The sequence below is a fragment of the Rhinoraja longicauda genome, chromosome 15 (assembly GCF_053455715.1).
Source record: "Rhinoraja longicauda isolate Sanriku21f chromosome 15, sRhiLon1.1, whole genome shotgun sequence".
NCBI lineage: Eukaryota > Metazoa > Chordata > Chondrichthyes > Rajiformes > Arhynchobatidae > Rhinoraja > Rhinoraja longicauda.
In genome coordinates this window covers 4,459,412-4,475,056 of record NC_135967.1, presented here as the reverse complement: position 1 = coordinate 4,475,056, position 15,645 = coordinate 4,459,412, and the positions used below count along the sequence as shown (strand labels likewise).

The following is a 15,645-nucleotide window of genomic DNA, read 5'->3' as shown; positions in this document are numbered from 1 at the left end:
CAAAATGCACTACAATTGTAGTGCACCAGTTCCATAGGGACAGTTCAATGTCCACAATGGGGTTGAGGTGAATAGGACGGTACCCTTTCTTATGAAAGGACTGTTCAGATGCTTGATTAAAAGGGAAGAAGCTGTTCCTGCGTATGTAGTGGGTGCTTTCAAGCTTCTGTATCTTCTGCTTGATCTGAGCAGGGGGGGGGGGGAATGAATGTCCGGGGTTGGACAAGTCTTTGATTATGTTGACTGCTTTTCTGAAGCAGTGTAAAGTGTAGATGAGTCAATGGTGGTGAGTCTGGTTTGTGTGATATACTGGGCTGCATCTACATATCTCTGCAGTTTCTTGTGGTCTTGGGCAGAGCTGTTCCCAAACCAAGCTGTGATGCAACCTGATAGTATGCTTTAATGGTGCATCAGTAGAAACTTGTAAGAATCATTGGAGACATGCTAAATTTCCTCATTCTCCTCAGGAAGTAGAGACATTGGTGTACTGTCTTCAATGTGATTGCTGTGACAGATCGTTGATGATATTAACTCCAAGGAACTTGCAGCTCTCAACCATTAACTTGAAGCACCTCCCATCAAGGACAGTTGTTAATTATTAATTTTGGACTAAACATTATATCAGTTTCAAATAAATGCTATGCTTAAATTATTCTGATTTTTCTCCGGATTGTAACTGAGTTGGCACTTTATTAGAAAAAAGTCAATTGCATAAAAGAAATATATTAAATGTACTTCTCCCCGTGACCTGCGTGGGTTTTCTCCGAGATCTTCGGTTTCCTCCCACACTCCAAAGACGTACAGGTATGTAGGTTAATTGGCTGGGTAAATGTAAAAATTGTCCCTAGTGGGTGTAGGATAATGTTAATGTACGGGGATCGCTGGGCGGCACGGACTTGGAGGGCCGAAAAGGCCTGTTTCCGGCTGTATATATATGATATGATATGATATGATACTTACATAGTGGTTTAAAAGTCTCATTATCAATTGATGGATTAATGTGTGCAGAGAAAATTGATATCTTTAGCTGTTGATACAATAGAAATTACATAGTTTGAAAAATATGTAAATCTATTAAGATTACTAACTTTGCTTTCAGCTGTAGGAAATAGTAATGAAGGTGGAAGGGGTAAAACTGGAACCAGACTCTTTCAAGATTTTCAAATGTTGAGTAGGATATGGACCCATCCTTGGTGTTTGCAGTTGGACTACATCAGTAAAGAAAACAAGGTACAGTAAAAACAGTGAATTCCATTGGTGTTATTTTTTTCAGTTGTGGCATTTTTCACTGAAGTTCAAAATATATAATAATAATAATATATTCCTTTTATTTGTCCCACTGCGGGGAAATTTGCAGTGTTACAGCAGCAAAGTGGATAGCAAGAGACATTCATTATAAATACAAATAAAGATAGGACAATTGTCATCATTTACTGTGTTTTTTGTTTTATGGCAGTTATACGTTAAAAAGTTGGTCATTCTGAAAAACATCTGATAGGATTGCATCTTGGTGCAACATATAACAGATTGAAATTTGTGTCATGTTTAAAGAGTTATTTGAAAAATAAATCCAAACAGATACTCCAGATTGCAGCATCTGCCTTGAATGATAAGCACATTAGATATATGTAAATATCAAACTCACTTGCAGTAATCCCAGTGAGTTATGCTGTAGAATGGTTTGTCCATCCTGTGTGAAGTGTTTAATCAGAATACACTGATTTGCAGCACAGTTTGCAATAATGATTCTGCAGTAGTTAATAATCTAGCGTTTTGGACTGACAACCCAGAAACCAGAGTTCAAGTGACACATGACACCTGTAAAATTGGAATTTAATTAATAATTTTAAATAAAATTATACGTCATTACCATTTTTCAAATAGTGAAAGATAGTGGAAACTGAACACTTCCATTTCTAAGACAAATATTTTCTTGCATCTGGATGTTACTGGCAAATCCAGCTTTTATTGCCCATTCCAAATTCCCTGCGAAAGTGGGGAGAAACTACTATATTGATTCCCTGCATTAATTTTGATAAAGTTACATCCACTGTGTAGTTGGGTAGGGTGATCTAGGATACAGAGCAGCAACATTGAGGGAGTTTGTAAAAGGAAAGTTGTGTGATGAAGTAAACGTTAACAATAACCAATTTATTTCTATTTGTATAGGGATACTTTGATGAGGACAGTATGGATGAATTCATTGCATCAGACTCTGATGAGACTTCAATGAGTCCTTCCTCAGAAGATGATAAAAGGTGTTTCTTTTTCTTATCTATATTTACTAAACTCAAAATCATATTGTACTTTTATAATATTTCAGTTCAATGTAATTCTACAATTTTGCCAGGTTTAATAGTTAAATTAAACCTAGTTATTCTATTTATAATGTAAAATGGTAAAATATTGAGTACTTTTGGACTTTTGGATGTACAGGGGAGTAAAACTACTTGGATAGTGGAGAACAATATTCTTACAAGTGCAGAAAAGGCCTAAGTGAACTGTGCAGTTGTTTATGTTTCGCTTGGGTTTTTCTACCACCCAGCTCCATGGTGGTAGCCAATTGGATACAAAATTGGTTAAAGATAGGAAATAAATTGTGGTAGGTTGTTTTTCTGATGGGAGGCCTGTAATACGTAGTGTACCAAAGGAATCTGTGCTGGGTCCATTATTGTTCGTTATCTACATTAACAAATTGGATGTGAATGTAAGTGGCTTAGTTAGTAAGTTTGCCAATGGCACAAAAATTAGGCATACAATGGACAGCGATGAAGGTAATCTACGGTGCCCTCAAAAATGTTTGGGACAAAGACCCATCATTTATTTATTTGCCTCTGTACTCCACAATTTGAGATTTGTAATTTTTAAAAAATCAGATGTGGTTAAAATGCACATTGTTAGATTTTAATAAAGGCCATTTTTACACATTTTGGTTTCACCATGTAGAAATTACAGCTGAGTATATACATCGTCCCCCCATTTTAGAGCGCCATAATGTTTGGGACACATCGCTTCACAGTAATTGCTCAGGTGTGTTTAAATGCTTCCTTAATGCAGGTATAAGAGAGCTCTCAGCACCTAGTCTTTCCTCCAGTCTTTCCATCATCTTTGGAAACTTTTATTGTTGTTTATCATCATGAAGACCAAAGTTGTGCCAATGAAAGTCAAAGAAGCCATTATGAGACTGAGAAACAAGAATAAAATTGTTAGAGACATCAACCAAACCTTAGGCTTACCAAAATCGACTGTTTGGAACATCATTAAGAAGAAAGAGAGCACTAGTAAGCTTACTAATTGCAAAGGGACTGGCAGGCCAAGGAAGACCTCCACAGCTGATGACAGAAGAATTGTCTCTATAAGAAAGAATAATCCCCAAACAACTGTCCGACAGATCAGAAACTCTTCAGGAGTCAGGTGTGGATTTGTCATTGCCCATAGAAGACTTCATGAACAGAAATACAGAGGCTACACTGCAAGATGCAAACCACTGGTGAGCTGCAAAAATAGGATGGCCAGGCACAGTTTGCCAAGAAGCAACCACAGTTCTGGAACAAGGTCTTGTGGACAGATGAGACGAAGGTTAACTTATATCAGAGTGATGGCAAGAGCAAAGTATGGAGGAGAGAAGGAACTGCCCAAGATCCAAACAAGGTACTGCTGAAGGTACTGGCTCACTTATCTTCATTGATGATACAACTGCTGATGGTAGTAGTATAATGAATTCTGAAGTGTATAGACACGTCCTATTTGCTCAAGTTCAAACAAATGCCTCAAAACTCATTGGCCGGCGGTTCATTTTACAGCAGGCAATGGTCCCAAACATACTGCTAAAGCAACAAAGGCGTTTTTCAAAGCTAAAAAATGGTCAATTCTTAAGTGGCAAAGTCAATCACCCGGTCTGAACCCAATTGAGCATGATTTTATGTGCTGAAGAGAAAGCTGAAGGGGACTAGCCCCCAAAACAAGCATAAGCTAAAGATGGCTGCAATACAGGCCTGGCCGAGCATCACCAGAGAAGACACCCAGCAACTGGTGATGTTCATGAATCGGAGACTTCAAGTAGTCATTGCATGCAAAGGATATGCAACAAAATACTAAACATGACTACTTTCATTTACATGACATTGCTGTGTCCCAAACTTTATGGTGCCCTGAAATGGGGGGGACTATGTATAAAAACTGCTGTAATTTCTACATGGTGAAACCAAAATGTATAAAAATGGCCTTTATTAAAATCTGGCTGTGTACTTTAACCACATGTAAATTTTTCTATTTTACAAATCTCAAATTGTGGAGTACAGAGGAAAATAAATAAATGATGGGTCTTTGTCCCAAACATTATGGAGGGCACTGTATGATTACCACGGGATTCTGATCAACTGGGCCAGTGGGCCAAGAAATGGCAGAAGAGTTTAATTTAGATAAATGTGAGGTTTCGCATTTTGAGACGGTAAACTAGGGCACTGCTCCTGATTTGGTTTCCTTTACCCAATGGTCTAGCCTCCTCCATTGCCAGAGTGAGGCCACATGCAAACTGGAGGATCAGCAACTAAATTTTTGCTTGGCTTGTAAGCCAACGGTATGAATATTAAATTCTCCAATTTTAGGTAATTAACCTCCATTTACCCTCCATTTTCCCTCTTCTACCCCCCCACCCCCACCCTTTTTCCCCCTTCCTTTCCCTGTGCCCCATCTGGATGCCCACTCACTTCTCCCTTCACCCTGTCCCCTGCCACCTATTTTCCTCCCTCTGGCTTCAAATTTCATGCTGCTTCTATCCTTTTATCACATTTTTTTGTCTTTTCATTTCAGGCCTTTGTCCAATCACCTGCCAAAGGGTAATAAAAAGGAACTGTAAATGCTGGTTTATACCAAAGATAGACACAAAATACTTGCAAAATGGACAAGTGATGTTTCGGGTTGGGACCCTTCTATACTGACCTGAAATGCCACTTGTCCATTTTCACCAGAGATGCTGCCTGACCCACTGAGTTACTCCAGCATTTTGTGTGTCGCTAAAACTAGAGGGCTTGGGTTGAAGGTGAGCGAGGGAAGATTTAGTAGGGATCTGAGGGGGCAACATTTTCACACAGATGGTGAAATAAGTTGCCAGAGGATGTAGTAGTGCTGGGTACAAATAGAACATTAAGAAAAGGCCTGGGTAGATGGATAGTAAAGGTTTGTCAGCTTGGACACATTAGACTGAAGGGCTATTTCTGTTCTGTACAGCTCTGATTGTATGACGCAAAGTTTGTGTAAACATTAGGCAATAATTAATCTTTTTTGAATTTTTTAGCATTTCATGTGTTAGGATTTTATGCTGTTATAAATAGTGTGATTGGGAATGTGTTGCAGAAACTGATTGTAATACCATAATAAAGAGATGTGTGCTCCACTCATTACTTTAACTGTATAAAATATAGTAAAAAGAAAAAAAAGCGTGGAAAGAAAAATGAAAGCAGCTCTAAGGAAAGTGGCAGTGACAATGATGTAGAAGTGATCAAAGTCTGGAATTCAAGATCACGTGGTGGAGGGGAAGGAAGTACAGAAGATAAAATTGCAGAACCTACTATTGCGAAAATCGAAGAGGGTGAGAATTTAGTTTATTATTTGAATGGTGTTAGTGTGAAACTTCTAAATATTTGTATAATTCACAAATCAATGTATAAAATGTCAATGTATAGGACAATACTGTGTTTAGATAAATAGAATTGATTTAATGTGATATGTCTTTACAATTGCTATGGGGCCAATATTTTTTATACAAATTTGAAACAAACAGAAGCTAGAACATCGATGGTTGTAAAATAATAATCTGACTTCATAGTCAGTGGTATTGTGTGTTACATAATTCACTTTATGTCCTATATGTGGTCCACCATACTGTAAATATATTTCACGTGATGTCAATTTTGGTTCTTGCAGTGAAGCCTCCCGCTGTTACCAATCCAGGTAGTCCTGCTGCTGACTGGTACAAAGAATTCATTACTGATGCTGATGCAGAAATACTTCACCATTCAGGGAAAATGTCCATCTTGTTTGAAATTCTATACATGTCAGAAGAAAAAGGAGAAAAAATGTAAGTGAGCATCACTTCATTATAAACCACAACGTATTACTGGTTTAGAGAGTGTCCTCTCTGAAGATAGTATGACTTAATCTTTGTTTTAATTCCGCTACATTTCCCCATTTCATTTTGTCAGCTTTGTGCAGCTTCCAAATGTCGAGGGCAAAATAATCTGTCATGTGTCAATGACAATGAAAGATAGTGCTCTCTGGTCAGCAATGGGGAGATCTGTAACATTTTGAGATGTGTCTGCTGAACAATATTATCTACCAGCTCTCTTTTCTAGCTTTCTATCTCCTCTACAGTCACTCTGAAGAAGGGTCCTGACCAGAAAAGTCACCTGTCCATGTTCTCCAGAGATGCTGCCTGGCCTGCTGAGTTGCTCCAGTCTTTTTTTGTAAACCAGCATCTGCAGTTCCTTATATCACAATAATATCTACCACATCTGGGGATGAAAACGCACAGTATTGTTTGTAATAGTTTGTTGCCTTCAAGAAAGGGGGAATATTCTGCAGCTAAAGCTGTATCTACAAGAGTTATATGGTCAATTTTATCTATCCTAACAGCAGGTTGACGTAATAAATTAATCTAAAATACTCAATCAAACACCAACAGTGACTTAGATTTGAAGCCCATCTAGGGGGTTTTCTGTGGTAAGTGAGCACATTCTCTGTGACTGGTGGGTTCCCCTTGGATTGTCTGGTTTCCTCCAACATCCTAAAGACGAGCAGAAAAGTGCTACTGGGCAACTATAAAATGCCCCCAGGGTATGTGGATTGTAAGTGAATCAGTGGGGAGGCAGTAGAAGAATAGATTATAGAGAAATATGTCGAGGAAGGGGGTGGGATGAATGGATAGGCAGGTAGCCTGCATAGACTCAATGAGGCGCCTGGTCTTTTGTGTTGTCGAGAAATAATGGACCCCTTATTTTGCAGCAGCCATATTTTTTTGAGAATCCAGATATGCCATTTTGTTTGCCTCAGTTGGATATTTTATAAATAAAAATGAATTAATTTAAATAATAACAAAATGAGCATCAAATCACACAGATGGGGGAAACACATTTTTGGATAATGGCCTTTCATCAGACTGGAGAGGTGAGAAATCAATTGTTTTATGTTGCTCTGAATAGGACAGAGGGAAGAAAGAGAACATCTGATAGATGGAGATTGAGAAACGGAATAACATTAAAAGTGGTACCAACTGAAAGAGGATGATTGTCTTACTTCATCTATCTGGAGAAAATGTAAATAGAAAGATAGAAAGAATGGATGAGAGGGGAAAAATATAGTGCTGGAACTGAGAATACAAAACACCTTTTATTTGTGGCAAATCCGAAATAGCAGAGAATGCTACAAATATTTCATAGGTCAGGCAAATTCTGAGAGAACCAGCTTATGTTTCAGTTTGATGGCCTTTCAAACAAAGGGTTATTTTCTTTGCAGTTTCCAAGATATTCAGCAGGTTGATTTCTCACAAGTACACAACATGGTTATCTCTAAATTTTTGTAATTACTGACTCCAGTTAATCATACAGAAGCAGTTTTTATGAGCAATGCTTAATTACTGCCTTACAGTCATTGAGTGGCAAATGGTATTTTTCTGATACTTTTACTCAAAGCAGGTATTATTAACCGTCACGTATCAACTATTTCATTGTTTTACTCCTAATCTTTAATTATTTTGTGGTGATCGTACACTCCATCCAATGAGCCGACCAAGTTGTTGTTGCACTATATATATCGTGGAGCTGAAATCTACAACAATTTGATTGAAAAAGCTTGCAGTTGCCAGTATTGTGAACAAAGTAAAGAATTATTTGGTCAGGCATTTGTGATTGAATGTTTTGCTTTATTCCCTGTGGATTTATTGAGTTCTTGTATGAAGATTTAGTTATTTGTAAGACTGCAGTTGTTCTGCATGTTGCTCTTCCTTGCAATTTGAGGTTTTAAATTGGTCAGGTAACCTCCATTTTTAAATTGACTTTAAAGCAAGCAAAGCAAATTCATTAAATATGACAAAAGTATTACTAATTTCAATTTGACATGCTCTTCTCCCTAGTTTTCAATAACAATATTGGGGATTATTTAGTCGGGTAGTTTCTTTACAGTAAAGTGTACAGTAATGTAGACTTTGATCTTTAACATTACTCAAAAATAATACCAATTATTCTGTAACTTCTTCCCACTCCTTGACCAATTTATTATTTTTGAAATCAAATATATTGACTACTGCAAAAGCGAGTGAAAAAATGATTGGTGTAATTGAGTAAAGTCGACAATATTTTAATTTTATTTCAGACTTGTCTTCAGCCAATCACTGATATCATTGGATTTGATAGAAGACTTTCTGGAAATGGCAAGTAAAGAAAAGTCAGAAGGGAAAAATAATATTTATAAAGGTAATCTTATGCCATCCATCTAATCCTCCAAGATAACTTGTGGTATGATCTCTGTATTACAGAAAGTATTACCCAGTTTTGTAATCTATTTTAATTTAATTTCAGATTAATGAAAGTAGTAGTGCTTGCATGAAACTAATTTTAAAAAGCACTTTCTGGTACTCCTGTAGGATTCATTGCTCAAAGGAACCTCCTCATATTGGTGCTCTAATACTCTATTTCGCATGCATGTTCATTTGTTTATCACTTCTTGCTCTTTAATCTACACAAGTTCATATACTTTTTAAATGTTAATTTGAGAACTTTTATCAACTTGGAGAAGGATGAAATGTTAAATCTAGAACCTGCCTGCCTTATATGATATGGACTTAAAAAGTACGGTACTGCCATGGCAACATCTAAAACAGTTGATAGTGTATCGGTGCAACTCAATGGGTAATATCTTTTGAGGATTCACTATTCCTTTTTATGCACACTCTGCCTCCACCAACCATCCTTGATGATATTCACCATGCCTTCCACAGATGTAAATATGGGCCTGGAGATTTGTAACCATACTAAAATTGCCATTCTCGGATATCATTTAGGGTAAATGACTGAAAACATCCCCACATGTTAATCATGTCTCTTTGATTACAATCCTGACTATTTGATATTTTGAACAATTTTCTGCACCAGTCTGATTACCATACCACTATTATTGAGAGTTTTTGTTAACCTTGTTGGGAGTCTCATACATGTGGACAATTGCACAAACGGACTGGAGTATTAAATGCTAAATACCCAAAGAGTTATTCCAAGATATATCAAGGAGGAGTTATTTTCACATTTCATTAAAATTGGGCAATGTAGAAGTTTTCTTTTGCCTTCCTGAGGTTTTTGAAGAAAATTAACAGAGTTGAAAACCGAAATTTGAGCCTATTCTTATCCTTATAGTATGATTGCATGTTCCTTCACTTTAGAAAATCAGTGTCATCCAGTAGTTCAAAAAATCTAACCACCAAATTATGCAGGATTAACTGAATTTTACTGTATCTGACAAAAATCCCTGTGGTAGTCAAACTTAATAAAAGGATCCAAGGAAGAAGGGCTTTGTCTCAGTGGTAGAAAGGAAAATATAAAGCTTTTTTTTAGTGACACGGAGGTAATTTGCTGTTGCGTTTCACAGATCCCACAACTTTTAGTTATAGGCATAAATGTGTTAGACATGAGTAAAAAGTTTGTAGATACAGCTAAACTTGGCTTGGTGTTTGTAGAGGAAGAAAGCTGTATATTATAGGAAGGTATCGATCAACAGTGGAACTCCATCAAAAGGTTATACATAAGGCTTTTGGAGCAGTGTGACAAACAAAGAAGGAAATTAAAAGTGTAGAGGGACTTTGGGCTGAATTTTTCCATGTCCGTGAAGTTGTCAGACTAATTAGATAAGCTGGTTAAAATAAAAGTATACGAGGTACTTTATTGGTTGAGTTGGTGTGAAGGTTATTGTAAACCTATATGAAGCCGAAGTCCTAGACAATTTGAATGCAGTTCTCATGTAATAGGAAAGGTGTGCTAACACTATGGAAGTTATGAAGATGATTTATTTGGATATTGCTACGCCTGAAAGATTTTAGTTGAAGAAATGTTGTCTAAACTGGTATTGTTTATTTTCAAAGCGAGGTGGGACTGGTGGGTAAAGAGAAAGATGGGAACGGTGAATGCAGAGAGGTACATTTTTATTGAGATGTATAAAACAGAGTGATTTAAATGAGACAGATCTATCTTCCTTACCAAGGTTGTCAATAACTAAGGGTCTTAGATGTAACTTGAAGAATTTGGTTTTACCTAAAAAGGACTGGGGGGCTACAAAATGCTTTTGCAATGACAGTTAAGGCAAAATAACATTTGTCGCAATTTTTCAGAACTCAACTACCTGCTGAATTCTATAGGACTAGGGCAGCACAGTGGTGCAGCAGCAGAGTTGCTGCCCTACAGCGCCAGAGATCTGGGTTCAATCTTGACTATGGGTGTTGTCTGTGTGGAGTTTGCACGTTCTTTGCGTGGGTTTTGGGGTGCTTCAGTTTCCTCATGCATTCCATTTGTGGGTTCATTGACTTCTCTAAATTGCCCCTAGAGTGTAGGACAGAACTAGTGTACGGGGTGACAATAGGTGCAGGAGGAGGCCATTCGGCCCTTCGAGCCAGCACCGCCATTCAATGTGATCATGGCTGATCATTCTCAATCAGTACCCCGTTCCTGCCCTCTCCCCATACCCCCTACTTCGCTATCCTTAAGGGTGAATGTTGGTCGGCGCGGACTTGGTGGGCTGTAGGGCCTGTTTCCATGCTCTATCTTTTAAATTAAAACTAAACTGAAGACTACAGTCTGAGAAGTAAGATTGGAGTGAATAATTTTAGTTGCTTATCTGGTATTTGGCCTCTTAAAATACACAGAGTTCAGTGCAGGAACAAGTATGACTTGCTACCGTTATACAAGACCTTGTTGAAACCACACCTGGAGTATTGTGCAAGTTGTGGTCTCTTTACCCAAGTATATACTTGCCATAAAGGAAGTGCAGCAAAGGTTCACCAGACTGATTCCTGGGATGGCAAGACTACAGTACAAAAAGAGATTAAGTTGACTAGGTTTGTATTCACTAGAGCTTAGAAGAATGAGAGGGGATTTAATTGAGTCTTACATGTTTGACAGGGCTAGACAGATTGGGTGTGAGAAGGATGTTTCCCCCTGTCTGGAATGAGGGGTCAAATCTCAGGTTACAGAGCAAAAGATTTAGGACTAAAATTAGAAATTCTGTTGCTCAAATGGTTATTTGCTCCGACAGAACTGTAGATACAATGTGCTAAATATCTTTAGATCGGGAGGAAATTTTCCAGTTGCAAAATGCAAGATAGGGTGTGGGAAGAGAGCAGGAATTCAGTAATGGGAAAGATGAGCAGCCATGATCACCTGGAGTGCCTGGGCAGATTCAAAGCCAAAGGTCCTGATCCTATATTATGAATGTGATGGGCTGAGTGGCCTCTTGCTGTAAATGTATATGTCTTCATCCTTAAAGAGATTTGAAGTATTAACATTGGGGTTAAAGTTTATTTATTCAACGTTTAGGTTAGTTAACCCATGCCTATAGTCATCAGCTGAATTTTGCTTATACATCTGGTATTAGGTTGTATTGCTTCATAACATAATTAATCTACAGCTGGTCTGCATTTTAGTTCCATTGTGATTAGACATTAGAAGCTTGATTCCTGGAAGTATTACTTTGGGGATGAAATTTGTCTGGAATATATTATTCCTCAGTAATTAATACCATGCACATATGGGTGAAATAATAAGGTTAATATTATAATTTAGGAGGATACTTTTTTTTTTTTTAATTAGATTTTTATGGAAAGATAAAGAGTATAATTAGCTAAACGTAAAATTGGGCTGTATTTTCTGATTTCAAATAATCAATTGAAGAATTGAACATTTAAAGCTATACCGATTAAAGACTAGAATCTACAGAACTTTGTTGGAAACGCAGTTTTAAGGACTCAACGGAAGTCTGTTTTACACTCATACGAATAGAGTGTTATTTCACTGTTTGATACCAATATTATTGGAAACAAAGCTTTACTGGTATTTTGTTCTAATTTACTGAAAATATTTATAATGACAGTTGGTCAATTTGAATGTGTTAATGCTCAACCACATATTCAAAGTTTAGAAACTCTGGTAGCTGAACTAAATCGGGGAAACAGGACTTCCTGATGATGTAAAAGTGACGTAGAGCTGTTTGTGTAACGTCACAGACCTAATTGTAATTGGTGGAACTTTTCTGAGATGCACGGAATCTTAATTGGTGTTTAAGGAGCCACGAGATTTTATGCAGTTGATATTTTTTGATATTTTTAATATCTAAATGCAAAGATTTTGTCAGGAGTTATTCTATAAACTTTATACTTTGAATAAGAAGTTAATCTTGAGCATTTTTCCATTGAATAGTAAGATCGTCTTTAATATTGACTATGATTGTAGCTTTTGATCAACTTGTTGATTTTTTCCCTTTAATAACAAATATTGAAACCGATTCCCCTAATGGTGAGTTTTATTTGTGAAAATGCTTGTTGATGAGGAACAAGAAATCCTGAATTATAAATGTTATAAATATTGGGAGAAAAAACTAGCATGATTTTGAAGGCAAGACATCTAGGGAAAGCTTTGGTCACAGCAGAAAATCTCAATCGTTCACAGCCCCATATGTTCACAGCTCCCTGTGCACTCACAAAAGAGTTCTGCTCTAACTCCATTAACAAGTTTACAAACGACACCACTGTAGTAGGTCAGATCTTGAACAATGATGAGACAATGCAGGAAGCAGATGGAGAACTTTGAAAAATAGTGTCAAGATAACAACCTGTCAATGTCAGCAAGAAAAGGAGCTAGTTATTGACTTTAGGAGCAAGGTGGAATATCTAACTCTCAGCATTGAGATGGAGTGGAGATGGTCAAGAGCTTATAGTACCTCGGCATAAATATCACCAAGTTTTTAAATCCTGGACTAACTACATTGGAGCTACAGTCAAGAAAGCACACCAACCTCTGCAGAAGACCAAGGAAATTCAGCTTGTCTCCAATGACGCTTGCCAACTTCTGCTGATGCACTGTAGAAAACAGCTTGGTTTGGCAACAATTCTGCCCAAGACTACAAGAAATTGCAGAGAAATTGCATCTATACTTCCTGCTGCTCCTGGAAAATATCCTTTTTCACCCTGATTATTCACTCTACTCCACTTTCCCATCAGGCAGAAGATACTTTTTTTAATATCAAAAAATACTTTATTCAAGTAATAAATATTTACAAAATATCTTCTTTTCAAAAACCCCATCCGACATTTCTGGAGGTTACACATTCAATGCAGATATTCATTTCCAAATTTACACAGAATCCCTTATTTGGAGGGGCGTCTCCACCACACCCTGCCCCCCATGTCCAGCAGCGGAAGAACCCTAGACTGTGGTCCTCCCCCACCAACGCTTGAAAGCATGTGCCAACAGATTCGGGAATGGCTTTTTCCCTCCACTGTCATCACACTACTGAATGGTCCTCTGTAAGCTAGGGTGTCAACCTGATCTTCCAACCTGCATCATTATGGACCTCAGTTTTGCAGAAAATAAATTGTGCATCATGCAGCTTTAATTAACAAAGAAAATATTTAGTTAAAGACTGAACCTAACTAGAGTATTTATTTAATTAGCTAAATCACTGCCAATAGTTTACTCCACCAGCATGCAGTTACATTTTCTTAAAACATCTTTTTCTATGTAACGAGCATATTTAGTAACAATGTAACAAGGCCTGTTTTAGATACAGTGTAGCATATTGGACTAGGTAAGCTTGAATTAACGCAATTTTGAGAAATAAAAGAGTGGGGATAAGATAGGAAATCATATCTCAGCTGGTCTTATCTAGGTTGGGGGGGGGCTATACATAATATAAGATGAATTTACTGAACACAAAGCTATTTGAAGCTAATTTTGATATTTAGACAACTGAAGAATGTACTTGGCTTGCTTGAGGAAACATAAAGGACCTGCCTGAGGTATTGATGGGATTCACAAAATATATTTAGTAAGGTTACAGAAACCTCCTGCATTGAAATGAATGTAACCACATGAATGAAAACATATTCCCTAAATTGAGTGGAGATATGTACACATTGAGTCGGAGGAATGAGTAGATAGATAGTTTATTATACAAGACCATAAAGTAGTACATTTTGGTTACAATGATGCATGCCCTTAATAATTTCCTTTTCATTGGTAGGCGGAAGTAAATTAAGGTAAAGTGGATTGAAGTGGATTCCAGCTTAATGACATCACAGGCGACCAAATAGTACCTATCTAGCGGTCCATTCGTAATGTTGTCTCAGTCTTCCTGGATGCAGCCATGAACTTAATTTGCTTGGGAGATGCAAATTGAGCATCAGTAAACGTTCCTACATCTGACAAATGATGGAATGATTGTTATGAGACAGCTAATGGCATTAGCATAGGATACTACCCTGCGGTATCCGTGCAGTGATACCCGGTAGCTAGTGGTGATTGTCTTTCAAAATCACAATTATCTTAGTGCATGTTAACGTACGCTTCCAACTAGAGCATTTTCCCCATGATGCCCATTGAGTTCAATTTTGTTTGAACTTTTTGATGGCACAGTTGGTCAAGTGCTGACTTTATCAGTGGTACCTTCCCCTTACCTCTGGTTTGTATATGAACCATGGCAGCAAAGAGGACTGCATCCAATCGGTCCTGATGAAAGTAAGCTGGACCAATTATTAAATGCTGCTTGATAGCACAATTGAAAACACCTTGCATCACTTTGATGATTGTGAGTATATGGATTGGCAGGTAATAGTTGGGTTGAATTTGTTCTGTTTAGTTTAGTTTATTATTGTCATGTGTACTGAGGTACAATGAACAACTTTTTGCATGCGATCCAGTTAGCGAAAAGACTATACATGATCGCAATCAAGCTGCCCACAGTGTACAGACAGATACAGGATAAAGGGTATAACGTTTAATGCAATATAAAGTCCAGTAAAGTCTGATTAAAGATGGTTTGAAGGTCTCCAATGAGGGAGGTGGGAGGTCAGGACTGCTCTAGTTGGTGAGAGGATGGTTTTGTTGCTTGATAACGGCTGGGAAGAAACTGGCCCTGGATCTAGAGGTAAGCATTTTCAGGCTTCTGTACCTCTTGTCTGATGGGAGAGGGGAGAAGAGGGAGTGACCAGGCTGAGACTGGTTGTTGATTATGCTGGTGGCCTTGCCATGGCAGCATGAAGTGTAGATGGAGTCTGTGTGAGGGAGATTGGGTTGTGTGATGGTCTAGGCTACGTCCACAACTCGGCAATTTCTTGCGGTCTTGGATGGAGCTGTTCCCAAACCATGCTGTGATTTATCCCAATAGAATGCTTTCTACTGTAGGTGCATCTATCGTAATTGGTGAGGAATTTTGGGGGCATGCCTAACTTCCGAAGGAAGAAGAGGCGTTGGTGTGCTTTCTTGGCTATTGCTTCCGATGTGGCTGGTCCAGGACAAATTCCTCAAGGATCTGTCAAATTCCTGGTGATATTTATTCCTAAGAACTTGAAGCTTTCAACCATCTCTACTTCGGTGCCATTAATCTGTACTGGGG

At 37.8% G+C, this 15,645-nt stretch overlaps 1 protein-coding gene across 6 annotated transcripts in view; it reads left to right on the top strand.

The window, feature by feature from the left end:
- Nucleotides 1-15,645, top strand: part of LOC144600488 (transcriptional regulator ATRX-like) — a 180,897-nt gene that overhangs the window by 127,845 nt on the left and 37,407 nt on the right. For all 6 annotated transcript variants that reach the window (XM_078412131.1, XM_078412132.1, XM_078412129.1 and 3 more), the window contains 5 exons: nucleotides 1,100-1,230; nucleotides 2,170-2,258; nucleotides 5,424-5,590; nucleotides 5,926-6,079; nucleotides 8,368-8,468. In XM_078412131.1, the coding sequence (XP_078268257.1) occupies nucleotides 1,100-1,230; nucleotides 2,170-2,258; nucleotides 5,424-5,590; nucleotides 5,926-6,079; nucleotides 8,368-8,468 (642 nt within the window). The remainder of the gene's footprint in view (nucleotides 1-1,099; nucleotides 1,231-2,169; nucleotides 2,259-5,423; nucleotides 5,591-5,925; nucleotides 6,080-8,367; nucleotides 8,469-15,645) is intronic.